Genomic DNA, 13,565 nt, shown 5'->3' on the forward strand with positions numbered 1-13,565 from the left:
CGGGCCGGGCCGGCTCCATCCTCCCTCCTCTCTCCCCGCCCGCCCCCCGGTGCCGGTGACTGGAGCGGGCGGAGCCGCGGCGGCCGATTGGCTCCGGGCATCACATGCGGCGGGGCCGGGCCGTGCCGGAGCCGTGCCGGGCTGGGCTGGGCACGGCGGAGCGCTCCCGCGGCGGGCACGGCAGCAGCGCAGCCCCTTCCCAGCCCAGCGCCCCGTGGCCGAAGGGACCGCGGCCACCGCGGCCACCCCGCGCCGCCCCGGCCATGAGGTCGGGCCGGAGAGACGCCACCTGTGCGGGGAGGTGAGCGGAGCCCCGGAGCCTTCCTCCTACCCCCGGGCAGCCACAGCGGCGGGGAAGCGCAGGGGGTGGAGGAAGGAAAAGGGATATTTTTTGTTTTATTATATATCGATCTATTTTTGCCGCGATTGATCCCGATCCCGCAACTGAAGCCCCCGGAGGGAGAAGTGCTGCGCGCTGTGATGCGTCTTCCTCTCGCCTCGGCTGCCAGTTTGGATTGTAGCGCCCGGCTCCGTGCACTGCGAGGATGGCTCGGTTTGGGGATGATCTGCCAACCCGCTATGGAGGTGGAGGGCCGGCCGGGGCTGGAAGAGGGAGCAGCCGGCAAGGTGGCCCCCAAGCCGGCCAAAGGATGTATAAACAGACGATGGCTCAGAGAGCCAGGACTATGGCTCTCTACAACCCCATCCCTGTCAAACAGAACTGCTTCACAGTCAACAGATCCCTCTTCATCTTCAGTGAAGATAATGTTATACGGAAATACGCCAAGCGAATAACAGAGTGGCCATATCCTTTCAGGGAGGCTGTGTGGGCACGGGGGGAAGGTGGGGAGGGGGAGAGGGAGGCTGAGGGGCAGAGACCCCTCCAGGCAGCGCAGGGAGAGTGTCTGCTGCTGCTGCAGACGGTGGGATCGGGCTGTGCCATGGGTGTGTGTGCCGGCAGCCGGGTGCCCGACATGATGCATGGCTGTGGCAGTGGGAATATGGGAATAATCAGGGAATCAGGGAATTGCTTCTGTGGGAGCACCGAGGGTCCTTTTGGTGTGCTTGATGCCGGGGTGTGTGTAAGCCATGTCAGGGTGTCTCTAGGGGTGAGATGTACAGGTGCATGGATTGACATTTCCTACAATTCAAGTCAGGTTCTGTGAGATTCGTGCCCGTGAATCCTGATTTTTATTTCCATCTTGGAGCCTTTCAACTCTTCTGTCTTCTTGTGAATAGAAGAAGGAATGTGGGATAAAAATGGTGACACCTTAGCATTGAAGCTGCATTGGTAGTAGGGGACGTTGAGAGCCCAGGTAAATCCCAGGAATGCAATCATTGCAGCTCGGTTTTAGCACATCCCCTCCGGAATCCATTTGAATCAACATGAATCATGGCACTTCGATTAGGTGCATAGCCTAAGCTTAGGCTGCACGAAAAAAAAAAATTAAAATTAGCAAAGCCTTGTGGCAGAAGGAGGCAGTAAGTGGGGAGAGGGATCATCTGCTGTATTGTGAAAGGGGCAGATGCTTTCTGTCTGAGACCCAGCTCCCAGGCCAAGTGAGCTGCAGTGAGAAGGGGGCTTTGCTCGGAACCATGGTTGTAAGCTGGGAGCAGAGGGGAGCAGGCTGAGGCTCCCAGGGAGCAGATTTTGTGTGTGTGTACAGGAGTGCTTTACACTGGGGGTCTCAGGGGAGCCGGTTGTTTTCTTTTCATTTCATATCACACCCCTATTAATCCCCAGCTAACAGCAGCACGGCCTCCTCCCAGCCTCCTAGCAACACTTTCAGTTGCCACACAGGCCAGCTCCTGCTTAGACTTCCCCAGTTTTCACTTCCTGAGGGGCTAACAGGAAAAATACACCAGTGGAGCCAATGCACTTCCCTTCTCTCTGAACACACACAAACACGTATTGATCTTGGTCCATATTATACAATCCCAGCTATTGCTGCATTTCCTCATCCAGTTCTCCTTCCCTGCATTTAAGTCTGGATAAACAAGCCCCAAACCCCCGGTGGCAGGCAGAGCATCGCCTTGACTGTGCGGGTAGACTCAGGCTTCCCCTCCCTTGCCTCTTGCGCGATTCGGCTGCATCTTTCCGGGGGATGTGGGGAGGGGACCCCCAGTGCTGCGGAGCCGGCGGGACCGGCGGAGGCACCGGCGCTTCCCCGCGCCGGAGCGGCGGGGCCGGGCGGGGCCGGGCGCTGTCCGCGGGGTCGGCTTGAGCTGACCACGGTGCTGAAACCGGGCTGGCCACGGTGCTAAAACCAGGCTGAAACCGGGCTGGCCACGGTGCTGAAACCGGGCTGACCACGGTGCTGAAACCGGGCTGGCCACGGTGCTAAAACCAGGCTGAAACCGGGCTGACCACGGTGCTGAAACCGGGCTGACCACGGTGCTGAAACCAGGCTGAAACCGGGCTGACCACGGTGCTGAAACCGGGCTGACCACGGTGCTGAAACCAGGCTGAAACCGGGCTGGCCACGGTGCTGAAACCGGGCTGGGCACGGTGCTGAAACCAGGCTGACCACGGTGCTGAAACCGGGCTGGCCACGGTGCTGGGCCGAGCTGACCACGGTGCTGGGCCGAGCTGACCACGGTTCTGTATTTGGGCTGACCATAGTGCTTGAGCTGAGCTGATGGTGGTGCTGAGCTGAGCACAGTGCTGGGATGAGATTATCACCGTGTTGAGCTGAGCTGACCACGGTTCTGAAGCCAGACTGGCCACAGTGCTGAGCTGAGCTGAGCTGAGCTGACCACGGTGCTGGGATGAGCTTATCGTGGTGTTGAGCTGTGCTGACCACGGTTCTGAAGCCAGGCTGGCCACAGTGCTGAGCCGAGCTGACGGCGGTGCTGAGCTGAGCTCATTGTGGTGCTAAGCCAGGGTGATGGTGATGCTGAGCCAGGCTGACCACGGTGCTGAGCTGAGGTCCCCGCGATGCTGAACCAATCTCTCCATGCTGCCAAATCGAGCTCTTCGGGCGCTGAGCGGAGCCCTCCAGGGTGTTGTGTCTGCGGCGCGGCTCGGCGCTGTCCCTGGTGCTGAGCCGAGCTCTCTGCTGCTCTCAGAGGAGCTCCCCATGGTGCTGAGCTGAGCTCTCCGCGGTGCTGGGTCCATCTCCCCACATCGTTGGGTCCATCTCCCTGCGGTGCTGATCCCATCTCTCCATGGTGCTGAGTCCATCTCTCCATGGTCCTGAGCCCAGCTTTCCACAGTCCTGGGTCCATCTCCCCATGGTGCTGATCCCATCTCTCCATGGTCCTTGGTCCATCTCTCCACAGTCCTGAGTCCATCTCCCCACGGTGCTGAGCCCAGCTCTCCACGGTGCTGGGCCCATCTCTCCATGGTGCTGATCCCATCTCTCCATGGTCCTTGGTCCATCTCTCCACAGTCCTGAGTCCATCTCCCCACGGTGCTGAGCCCAGCTCTCCACGGTGCTGGGTCCATCTCTCCATGGTGCTGAGCCCATCTCCCCATGGTGCTGGGACCATCTCCCCGTGGTGCTGGTTCCATCTCCCCATGGTGCTGGTTCCATCTCCCCATGGCTGGGTCCATCTCTCCATGGTCTGGTTCCATTCTCCCCGTGGTGGTGGTTCCATCTCTCTCATGGTCTGGGTCCATCTCTCCATGATGCTGAGCCCAGCTTTCCATGGTCTGGGTCCATTTCCCCGTGGTGCTGAGCTCAGCTCTCCGTAGTGCTGATCCCATCTCTCCGCGGTGCTGGTTCCATTCTCCCCGTGGTGCTGGTTCCATTCTCTCCATGCTCTGGGTCCATCTCCCCACAGTGCTGAGCCCATCTCTCCATCTCCCCACGGTGCTGGGTCCATCTCCCCATGCTCTGGTTCCATCTCCCCACGGTTCTGAGTCCATCTCCCCATGGTCTGGGTCCATCTCTCCATGCTCTGGTTCCATCTCCCCGTGGTGCTGGTTCCATCTCCCCATGCTCTGGTTCCATCTCCCCATGCTCTGGTTCCATCTCCCCTCGGTGCTGATCGGAGCCATCTCCTGCCCTCGGCCCCGCTGCCGCCCGTGGCACGGCTCCACCCTGGGAGAGCTGGGGCTCGGCACAGCTCAGGGTGGGAGATGGTGGCTAAAAACAAGGGGGACCTGGTGCTGGATTTGGATTCTTTTCCCTCCCCACTTCCCTCCTACATCCCAAAAGGGCGCTGAGGGTTTTTTCCTCACTGAGAGCGGGCATTGCAATTTGAGCAGTAATTCATGTTTTAGACCTGGGTAGGTACTCTGAATTGAACTTTTTGTGCCCATCACTTATTTGCACCATGTGCTGAAGTTAAATGTTTCTGAAGAAAAATTCAGCAGATGGTGTTTAATTGTATAATCTATTTGGAGGCAATTTAGTTTATCAATCTCTTTGAAAATCAATACATATTAATAGTTTTTTATTTCCGTTTGACCTTTTGCTTTCTTGCTCCCAGATTCCTTGAGCAGCTCAGCTTGTGTGAGTCTCTGACTCTTACAGAAGAGAAGTGCCAATTTCCTTCTTCTCTTCCAAACAAACCCCAGAAAGAACCGAGGAAGTCAAGGAGACCAAATGGCTTAAAAAAATATGAGAAACCTTAAAATGCTCAATTAATGCAACTCTGTGGGTACAAACAGGATTTGGATGGGGTTCTTCTAATATTGTCCAGTGTCTTCTTTAACTTCTGGTCCCCACTCCATTTGAATACATGATTTTAGCTACAATCATAGCCAATTGTATTGTGCTGGCTCTGGAACAACATTTGCCGGATGGAGACAAGACACCGATGTCAGAGAGATTGGTGAGTTGCATTCATTCATTTTCTTTTTTTATTTTCCTGGTCTAATACAAAAAAGCAGTCGGCCACTGGGTGTTGGAAGTGTCTGGATCTAGTGTTTGGATGTATTTTAAAGATCCACACGTAAACAGACAGGCACTGATCTGACAATCAGAAAAAATCAGTCACAGCAAGGATAATTGTCCCCTCCCAATCCCATCTGCACAAGAATGCTTCATCACTCCAGCCAGCCCTGCCCAGCCACGGGAGAGAGCTGAACCTTGTCTTATGATCAGAAGGGCTTCAAACTTAGGTTGCCTCTAAACCAGGACAGGAAGGAGCTGAGGAATGCTTAGAATTATCTTTGGAATCAAATGAACTTCTGTGTAATTTTAATTTTCCCAGGGAGTGGTAGAACAGACTAACCTTTTAGGATTTGTGTGTCTCTTCCTGCCACAGCACAGATCCTTCAAAGAAAACTTTGTGTTCAGATGATTACACTTCCTTTCAAAAAAAAATGCAACCAGCTTACAGAGAAAAATAATTTACCCGCAGGCTTTATGGTAATGAGTCCAATTACCTTATTTCAAAAGAAAATAGAAGAATAGCTTCAAAATAATTCTCCCATTTATCATCACAGGAGGAAAACTGTGTAATTCTTGGTTTGATTTTTCTCCTTTTACTCTCCTCTACTTTTAATGATCTGGAACGTCTTGCATGCCCAAATGCATTCATCCTGCATGTTTAAAGGATGGGGAAATAGGGATCCATATGTGTTTTCCATGTAGATGCTATATTATGCAAACAAAGATAACATTAGGCTTGCTGCCAGAAACGAGAGCCTCTGAATAGTGCTTGCTGCAGTTCCCAAGGATGGCCCATGCCAGTGGGCAACTCTCAGAATCTCATTCTCCAGAAGCAGGAAAAAGTGTGTTAGTGAGGAATCTGGACAGTCAGGGTCAGAGTTTGGTGCTGATTTGGAACTGGATCCACCCCTGCTGCCTGCCCTCCTGCACAAGGCTTGCTTTCTCTCTCTATTGGAATTATTTTTAATTAAGAAGACACGAGGATAAAATAAATCAGTGATTGTATGTAGATCTTTTTGCCATTAAACCTGTCTTTGTGTGCTTTGGGGTTGGTTGGCAAGGCCAGCCTGGGAGTGTGACCAAAGCACAGGTTCAGAGCCAGGACTGAGCTGGGGAAGTGCCTTCCATGGCTATAAACAAAAGGAAAAGCAGTTTCAGGGATGTTCTGGCTTGGCAATCCTTTGGTTCATGTTGGTTTTATGTTTCTCTGTATCCCTCGATTTATAAGGGCATCCTAGAGGCATTTTATTGTCCTTTTCCCAGTGTATTAATTCCATTTTACCGCACACACATCTTCAGATCCTGCCTAAATCATTCCAAAGGGGGGCACTGGCATTGCCACCGAGCAGTGTGAGAGAGCTGAGTGAGTTCAATGCACAATCTCTGCCCTGTTGGCTCTGCCTCAGAGAGGAAGGAAGAATTAAGCCCTCATTTTTGTCCCAAGCACCCTTATGTTTGATCCAGATATCCTGAAGCCATTTTAACTACAGCAGATTTGGAACTCTGAAGTACAAAGTGATTTTTCATAGAGTAACACTGAGAATCTTTACAAGTCATGAAATACTTTTTATTTTCAACATAAGCTGGAAAGAATAAGCATTGTGAGCAAGAAAAACTGTCTTCTAGTTTTCAAAGTGAAACCTCTTCAGAATTCCCCTGTTATTTCTATAAACTGGAAGTTGTTTCATCGAAAATGCTACAAATCTGTGTTAAACCACAGTGGGGAAATGTTCCTATACATTTTCAGGTTTGTTCAGCCAAATTCCAAGTCCATGCAGAACAGCAGGTGCTTTATTGCTGTCTTTAGCAATAAGGAATGGAATTGGTCTTTTTTTGGGCAATGGTTAATGGATATGGCTGTTATTTTTTTTTCTCCTGGTTTCATTAAAATCTCCAAATTGGAGATCATCAGTGAAGAGTTAATCAGATATTAAGGATATGAGGAACACATTGCAAGTCTTTTGTGACTGGGACATGTTGGCAGAGTTGTTGAAGGAAAACTGAAGTTGCCCAGATAATTTGTTCCACAGAAACAAAGAAAAAAAAAGATTATTGGATTGTTAAAGCTGAGGAAAAATGGGGAGGAGCCCATGCAAACATTTTAATTATTTTTGTCTTTTAATCAAAATTTTCCTCTATTTATCTCCCCAAGACCCAGGATATAATCCTGCAGTGCAATCTCACTGGGCTGTTTTCTGTGCTCCTGTAATTGTCAGACAGGATAACTGAGCACATGTGCAGTATTCCAAGATTTGGAGTGTCTGGCTTAGGAGAACTCTCAGAATGCACAGAAAAGCATTATTTGGCTCTGGGCTGGAAATTCTGGTCAAAATCAGGGCTCTGAGAAAGCCCCAGTCTGGTGATCAGAGCATTTAGTGGTGAACTGGGGGACTGGCTCAGGTCCTCGATCATCAAACGAGGAACAAACTCATTCTCCTACCAGCAGCAGACTGACCTACCCCGAGGCTCTTTCCTGCTCTGAGCTGGAAGTCTCACATGCTCTGGATGCTGGGAATGTTTCCCTCCCACCAGGAATTGTCCAGTGGAGCAGCTTTGCCCCTGTCCATCTCCACCAGGAATTGTCCAGTGGAGCAGCTTTGCCCCTGTCCATCTCCACCAGGAATTGTCCAGTGGAGCAGCTTTGCCCCTGTCCATCTCCACCAGGAATTGTCCAGTGGAACAGGTCTGCCCCTGTCCATCTCCACCAGGAATTGTCCAGTGGAACAGGTCTGCCCCTGTCCATCTCCACCAGGAATTGTCCAGTGGAGCAGCTTTGCCCCTGTCCATCTCCACCAGGAATTGTCCAGTGGAGCAGCTTTGCCCCTGTCCATCTCCACCAGGAATTGTCCAGTGGAACAGGTCTGCCCCTGTCCATCTCCACCCAGTCAGCCTCCCTGTGCCCCAAAGAATATTGCATTGTTTGTACACACAGGGGTGATGCAGCTGCAGAGATGCTGAGGGAGCTGTTCTGAGCAGCCCAGAGCCTGGTGGTGAGAGCTCCAAATGTGGGAATGGGAACTTCCCATCCCAGCCCCCAGTGGCCTCGTGGGTACCTTGCTCATGAGGCTCTTGCCTGTCCACACCAAGACCTCCTTCCCTCCCTGTCTCCTTCCTGATTGCTCAGTTTCCCATGAGGAGCTCAGGAGACCTCTCTCAGAAGGACAGTGATGATTCCAGAACTTGCAGGACAGGAAATCTCTTTTCTGCCCTGCCCTTCCCTGGGGCAGGCCCTGTTGGGAGGCACCAGAGTGTCATAGTTGAGATGGAGACAACACAAAGCAACACACTCCATTTTCAAACTGTTTTTATTCTAGCATGCATGATTTTTATACACTCTTACAAAACTCATCAGTTTACACTTTACTCATTGGTCAGGAAAGACAAACAAAGTGCTCATTGGAACAGGCAGTTGCAGGTTTCTCTTATTTCTCCTTCTTTCTTTCTTGGTTTCTGTGTCAATGACATTGGTAGAAAATTCTTCCCCGGGTGAACGTGGCTCCTCTTATCAAACTTCTCTCTGGCTCTAAGAAATTGCTGTAAAAGCTCTTCCACACCAGAGGGGCTGTGGGATATTCTCTGCAGGCTCGGCGTGTTTGGCTCCCCTGGGTGTTTTGGAGGTGAGGACAGAACATCACTTTTCCCACATTTTCAGCTCTGTGACAGCTCTGGCAATTTACTAATGGATTGAATGCTTTCTCCCATCCACAGGCACTTAGAGCAGTAATGTGTGAGCTGCTCATATTAACCTTTGCATGAACAAGGCCTTTCACACCCAAACCTCTCCAGGCTGTCACATCTGAAGGCCAAGGAAAGACACTAGGACGTGAAGTAGGGATGGTAATGACTTTCCAGACTCAGAAGTTGTTTCTGATCAGAAACATATTGATTAAATGTGTGTTTGGCCCAGCCTCAAGCTCTGCTGTGTCCACAGCAAACAACTTGCTGGCACAGCTCTGGCTGCTGCCCAGATTCTCTGCCCTCCTTCCAAGTACGCGCAGGAATCCTCATCATCACCTGCTCTGCCCCTCTGGAACCCGAGCAGGGCCACAGCCTTGGGTCTGAAGGGGTTTCAGGGTGTCCCAGCAGGGACTCTGAGCTGAGGCAGGGCCCTTTCAGTGCTGCACAGGGCATTCAGCCACGTCCTTCCCTCCTTCCATCACACACAGTCAGACAAATCCTTTTTTTTGTCAGCTGCAGGACCTCTCCCTGTAGGAGGACACAGTATGGGTAAATGAAGGTAATGTAGAATGTAATCTTATCCCCCAACGAGTTGCAGCTGGTCCCTATTACTGAAGATTAGGAGCAGGCCTGATGATAACAGGCAACACCTGTAGCCAATAAGAACAAGTGGCATAAAAGGAGTCAGAGAAGTCAGATGGCTGCTGCAAGGACCAAGAACAGTCAGTGCTTAAAGGAGCTGCCTACAGGAAACATTGAGGAGGTATGAAACTCTGGTGCTATGGAATCCTTGCACTCTTGATATATAAGACAACCTATAATGCTAATAGAACTGTTGTAATATATAAGACAACATCTCCCTAGAGGGGCATAAATTTTACTTTTCATCTTGTTGTCACTGCCCTGATTCTTGGGCTGAGTCAGTGTAAATTTAGGCAGGCTTTAGAAAAGACTTTCTTTCTTTTGCCTCTTATTTCCTCAGCTACTCCCTGCCAACCCTACAGATGAGAGTTTCTCTTTGTAATAAATATCCAAATCCATCTACAAGGCTTCCTGCTTCCCTAGAAGCTGACAAAAACTCCTGACCCACTTCCTAAGAGCTCTGTGTAGCCCTAGCTTTGGGAAGAGCACATCCCATCAAACCCTGGAGTACCTGGAGCCTGGCTCTTTAAAGCTGGGAGCTGTAATCACCAGGCACCTGACCTAGATTGAGCAGAGCCTGGAGTAGATACCAGGCTTCAAGGAAGTGAGGGAGTAATGTGGAGGAGTGGATGTGGGTAAAGGTAGCTTTTTTTGTGTGTCTTAGAAGAGCTATTTTTAGAGGCACATGAGTAGTTGTGGGATGGGGATTTGGGATGGGCTGGGAGGCCTTTGTGTGCAGACATTACCTGGAGCTGTTGAGGAGCAGGTGGATTGGGCTGTCAGAGGGCTCCTGTATCCATGAGGAGTTGTAAGGAACTTCTCCTGGAATTAGGATGAGTTTTGACCCGTTTCTGACCCCTTCTTCCCTCTTTTCTGTGCTGGGTTGGAGCCCTGGGATGCCTCCAGCTCTCACTGTTGAGCAGCTGCTGGAAGATGTGTAGGATTTCTGTTGAAGGTCACAAAAGGTCTGGTGGCCTTTGTTCCTGATTCTCTGTGGGTAAACAGCTCTGAGAGGGGCAGCTGGAGGTCGGGCAGGGGTGGCTCCTGTGTCCTCTGAGCAGCATTGGTGAGGGACAGAGGGCTTGGAGGTGCTGCTGCTTGTGCAAAGCCCTCCTTGGCTGGAGAGGAAGGCAGTTTGGGGGCTGGGTTTTCATTTTCTGCTCTCCATTTCAGCCAGGGGCCCAGTGCCCTTTAACAGGCCCCTGCTCTGTTTTGCTGGCCAGGCAGCACCTGTGAGTGTCTCTGCAGGTGACTGTCACCTCACACTGGGACAGGGCAGGTGGAGCTGCTGGGGCTGTGAGGTCAGAAAGGTGCAGGGGAATAGAGGTAACAGGGGGTGAAAGGTGGAATGGTGGAAGAGCTGTTCCCACTGAGGTGTGTAGGGACATGGGGAACTCAAACAGCAGCTGATGGAAAACTTCTCCAGGGGTTGTGTTTTCCAGCAGCTTGGAGGCATCCTCAGAGATTGGAGCTCTCTGCTGGACTTGCTGAGCTGGGTCATGTCCAGCCAAGCCTCCTTGGGAGGGCTATGCTGCCACATTACAGATCCTAGCATGGGTCAGCTTGAGGGGACCACAGTGGGGTCATGGTGCCACCTCTCTGCTCCAGCAGGGCCACCCCAGGGCACAGGGATGATGGTTCTGGAATGTTCCTGGTCAGGGAGACCCCAGAGCCTCCCTGGGCTCTGCTCAGGGCTGGCACTGCCCAGGGCAGCAGTTCTGCCTCCTGGGCAGGGGAATTGCTGAGCTCAGGCCCTGCCCGTGGCTCTGGGGCCATGGCTGGGCCTGGAGCAGAGCCTGGGCCTGCTCTGACCTCTGCACACAGGGACAGACAGGGGGACACAGAGGGACACCCAGGGCTGAGGGCCCCTCTCAGCATCACCTCTCAAGACTGAACAGACCCAACTTTTGGGGGTGAAAGTCTCAATTTCTGGAGCAAATGCTGTCCTGAAGTGTGGGTCTGTGCCAGAGTTGGGCAGGAGTTGCTGGGCTTGTGTCAAACCTGCTTCTTCCCTGGTTCTGGGGCCACAAGCCTCGACATTCCTGCTTTTTTTCTATCAGAGAACAAACAATCCCCTATTGTCATTGGGAAAACTCAGCTCTTTGGTTCTGGTGGCCAGAAATGCCAAAGCCACTGGAAAAGACATTTCTAATCTCTCAGTGTGGAAGTTTGCTTCTTATTTGGGTAGGGCTGCTTTACTTCCACTGAAGTCAACTGCAAACCAGGATCTAAGGCACATTTGGAAATTGGTTATTGGTGCCAAAGCTGATGAACAAGTTCTTGAAAGTGATGCCCATTACTTTTACATCTTGCTTTGTTCTCATTTCTTGCCCAAATCTTCCTTCCAAATGTGAATGCTCCCATTTGGCACTGAATTTGTGTTGAAACTCCAGTCTATAAAGTCTAATCCTGAGAGATCTGGTGCAGAGATGGAATGAAAGGTTTAGTAAAACTGTAGAGACCGAGCTTGTTTTTCAGTGTAGTGAGCAAGGACACGAATCTGCAATCCCAAGGGAAATGTTAGTCTGTACCATGGACCCCAGACACAAATCTTGCTGCTCCTGCTGTTCATGGGAGGGGTTGGGGATTTCTCCCTGAACCACATCCCCAGTGAAAGGAAAACAAATGAGGCTGCAGCTGTGAAAATTGATTAAATGGAGGAGAAGGAGCAAATAAAGAACTGATGGAATAAATGATAAATAATTTCCTGTCAGTGCAGTCAGGCTTGCTGTGGCTGACTGTTGCTCCCCAAGACACCCTCTTGTTTCAGGCTCCTGGATGAGTTGTGGAACATTTTCCATGCCAATAACTCCAGAAACCTGTCATCTCTAATTTCAATATACCCTTAGAGCAAAATTTCCACATCAAAATTCCCTCCAGAACATTCTGTAAAGGTGGAAAGTGTGGTGTGAAACCATCAGGATGAAGGCCAATAGGATTGCCAATTTGTAAAGAAAATTCATTTCAGAGAAACAATAATGAAATTCCTCTGTGATCTTACTCCCAACAAATTTAAACCTTTAATTTCAGCTCTGTTCAAAGAATGGAAAAGGTGTGAAGTTGCTGCCTGTAGCTGTTTAGAGGACTGCTTATCACAGCAGGAACATGGATATCTCCTTGACTCCTTTCATTTCCCTTCTTTTCCAGGATGACACTGAGCCGTACTTTATTGGAATATTTTGTTTTGAAGCTGGTATCAAAATCATCGCTCTGGGCTTTGTTTTTCACAAAGGCTCTTACCTGCGCAACGGCTGGAACGTGATGGATTTTGTCGTGGTCCTCACAGGGTAGGTGACCTCCTCTCCCCCTGAGCTTAACGGGGCTCTCACCCTCATTTGTGGTGTTTGTTTGCTCTGGGTTGGGCTGGGATTGACTGGAGTGGAGTAGCACTAAAATCCTGCATTTCTGGCTGTAGTAAATCCAAAGAATGGCTCTTGTGCTGAATGAGTCACTTGCCAAGCATTTGAACCAACTCAAAAGTGGTTTTGAGGATATTTCTTTGTAGATATTCCAGTGTGTGTCTGATCCAGACACCTCCTGACATTTCTGTGACTTTGCTGGTTCTAATTGCCACTGGTACTTGAACCTGATTTAAATCAATTTATTTTCGGACGTTACAGGATGACTTTAGAAGTCAACATGGAGAGTGCTAACAAATTAAATGCATCCTGGTTTTAAGCTGTTACAACTCTGAAATCAGCCAAGTTTCTGCAAGAATGAATTCATTCCCTTATAAAATAACTTTTCTCAAAAGAATTCAAAGGTGTTTGAAAAGAATTCAAAATGTCTTATTAAGGATGGAGGTGAAAAGGTTACGTGTGCATTTTGTACCCTGCTTTGAGATGATATCACTGATCTCTCCCTTGGAAATGCTGACAATATTTTACATTATGCATTGCAGCAGTTTCTGTCTATTTATATAAATAGAGGGTGATGCTGGTGGATAATGAAAACATAAACATGAACACTTCTAGTCTACAAATTGGGCTTTAAAGCTTCAGAGGAAACGATCCAAAGGTCTGCGTGAGGTCCTGAGCTTGCAGCCTTCGTCTTGGAAGGATTTCAGTTCATTTCTCCCCAGAAACTGCAGCCTGGCTCCTGCTATTGATGTGCTTCCCATATCCATCCTTTCCCACACCTTGCCTGCCTGTGTGTGTGGATATTCCCTGCTCCTGGTGGTGGTGTGGAGTAGGGAAGTGCTTGCATACGTATACAAATGTATTCATTAGCTACATGATCACTGTAATTCCATTTGCATTCATGGCACCCTGTGATACAGCACTTGAGAGGCCAAAGGGAATTCTTGATGTATTAAGAGGAAGAGAATAAATATTCAGGGCTTGATTCTCCTGCTGCTGGGGCTGGGTATTTAATCAATAGAAACTTCAGTGGAAGCACAAG

At 50.3% G+C, this 13,565-nt stretch overlaps 1 protein-coding gene across 4 annotated transcripts in view; it reads left to right on the top strand.

Moving 5' to 3' along the window:
* Positions 1-252: 252 nt before the first annotated feature.
* CACNA1B (calcium voltage-gated channel subunit alpha1 B) overlaps positions 253-13,565 on the top strand; it is a 329,048-nt gene continuing 315,735 nt past the window's right edge. For 3 of the 4 annotated variants that reach the window (XM_066562637.1, XM_066562638.1, XM_066562639.1), the window contains exons 1-2: positions 4,682-4,782; positions 12,312-12,451. In XM_066562637.1, the coding sequence (XP_066418734.1) occupies positions 4,690-4,782; positions 12,312-12,451 (233 nt within the window). In that variant the 5' untranslated portion in view covers positions 4,682-4,689. Of the gene's footprint in view, positions 806-4,676; positions 4,783-12,311; positions 12,452-13,565 lie in introns of those variants that run through there. The other variant, XM_066562640.1, reaches the window with a different exon arrangement.

This window comes from Molothrus aeneus, chromosome 19, assembly GCF_037042795.1.
Source record: "Molothrus aeneus isolate 106 chromosome 19, BPBGC_Maene_1.0, whole genome shotgun sequence".
NCBI classification, from domain to species: Eukaryota; Metazoa; Chordata; class Aves; order Passeriformes; family Icteridae; genus Molothrus; species Molothrus aeneus.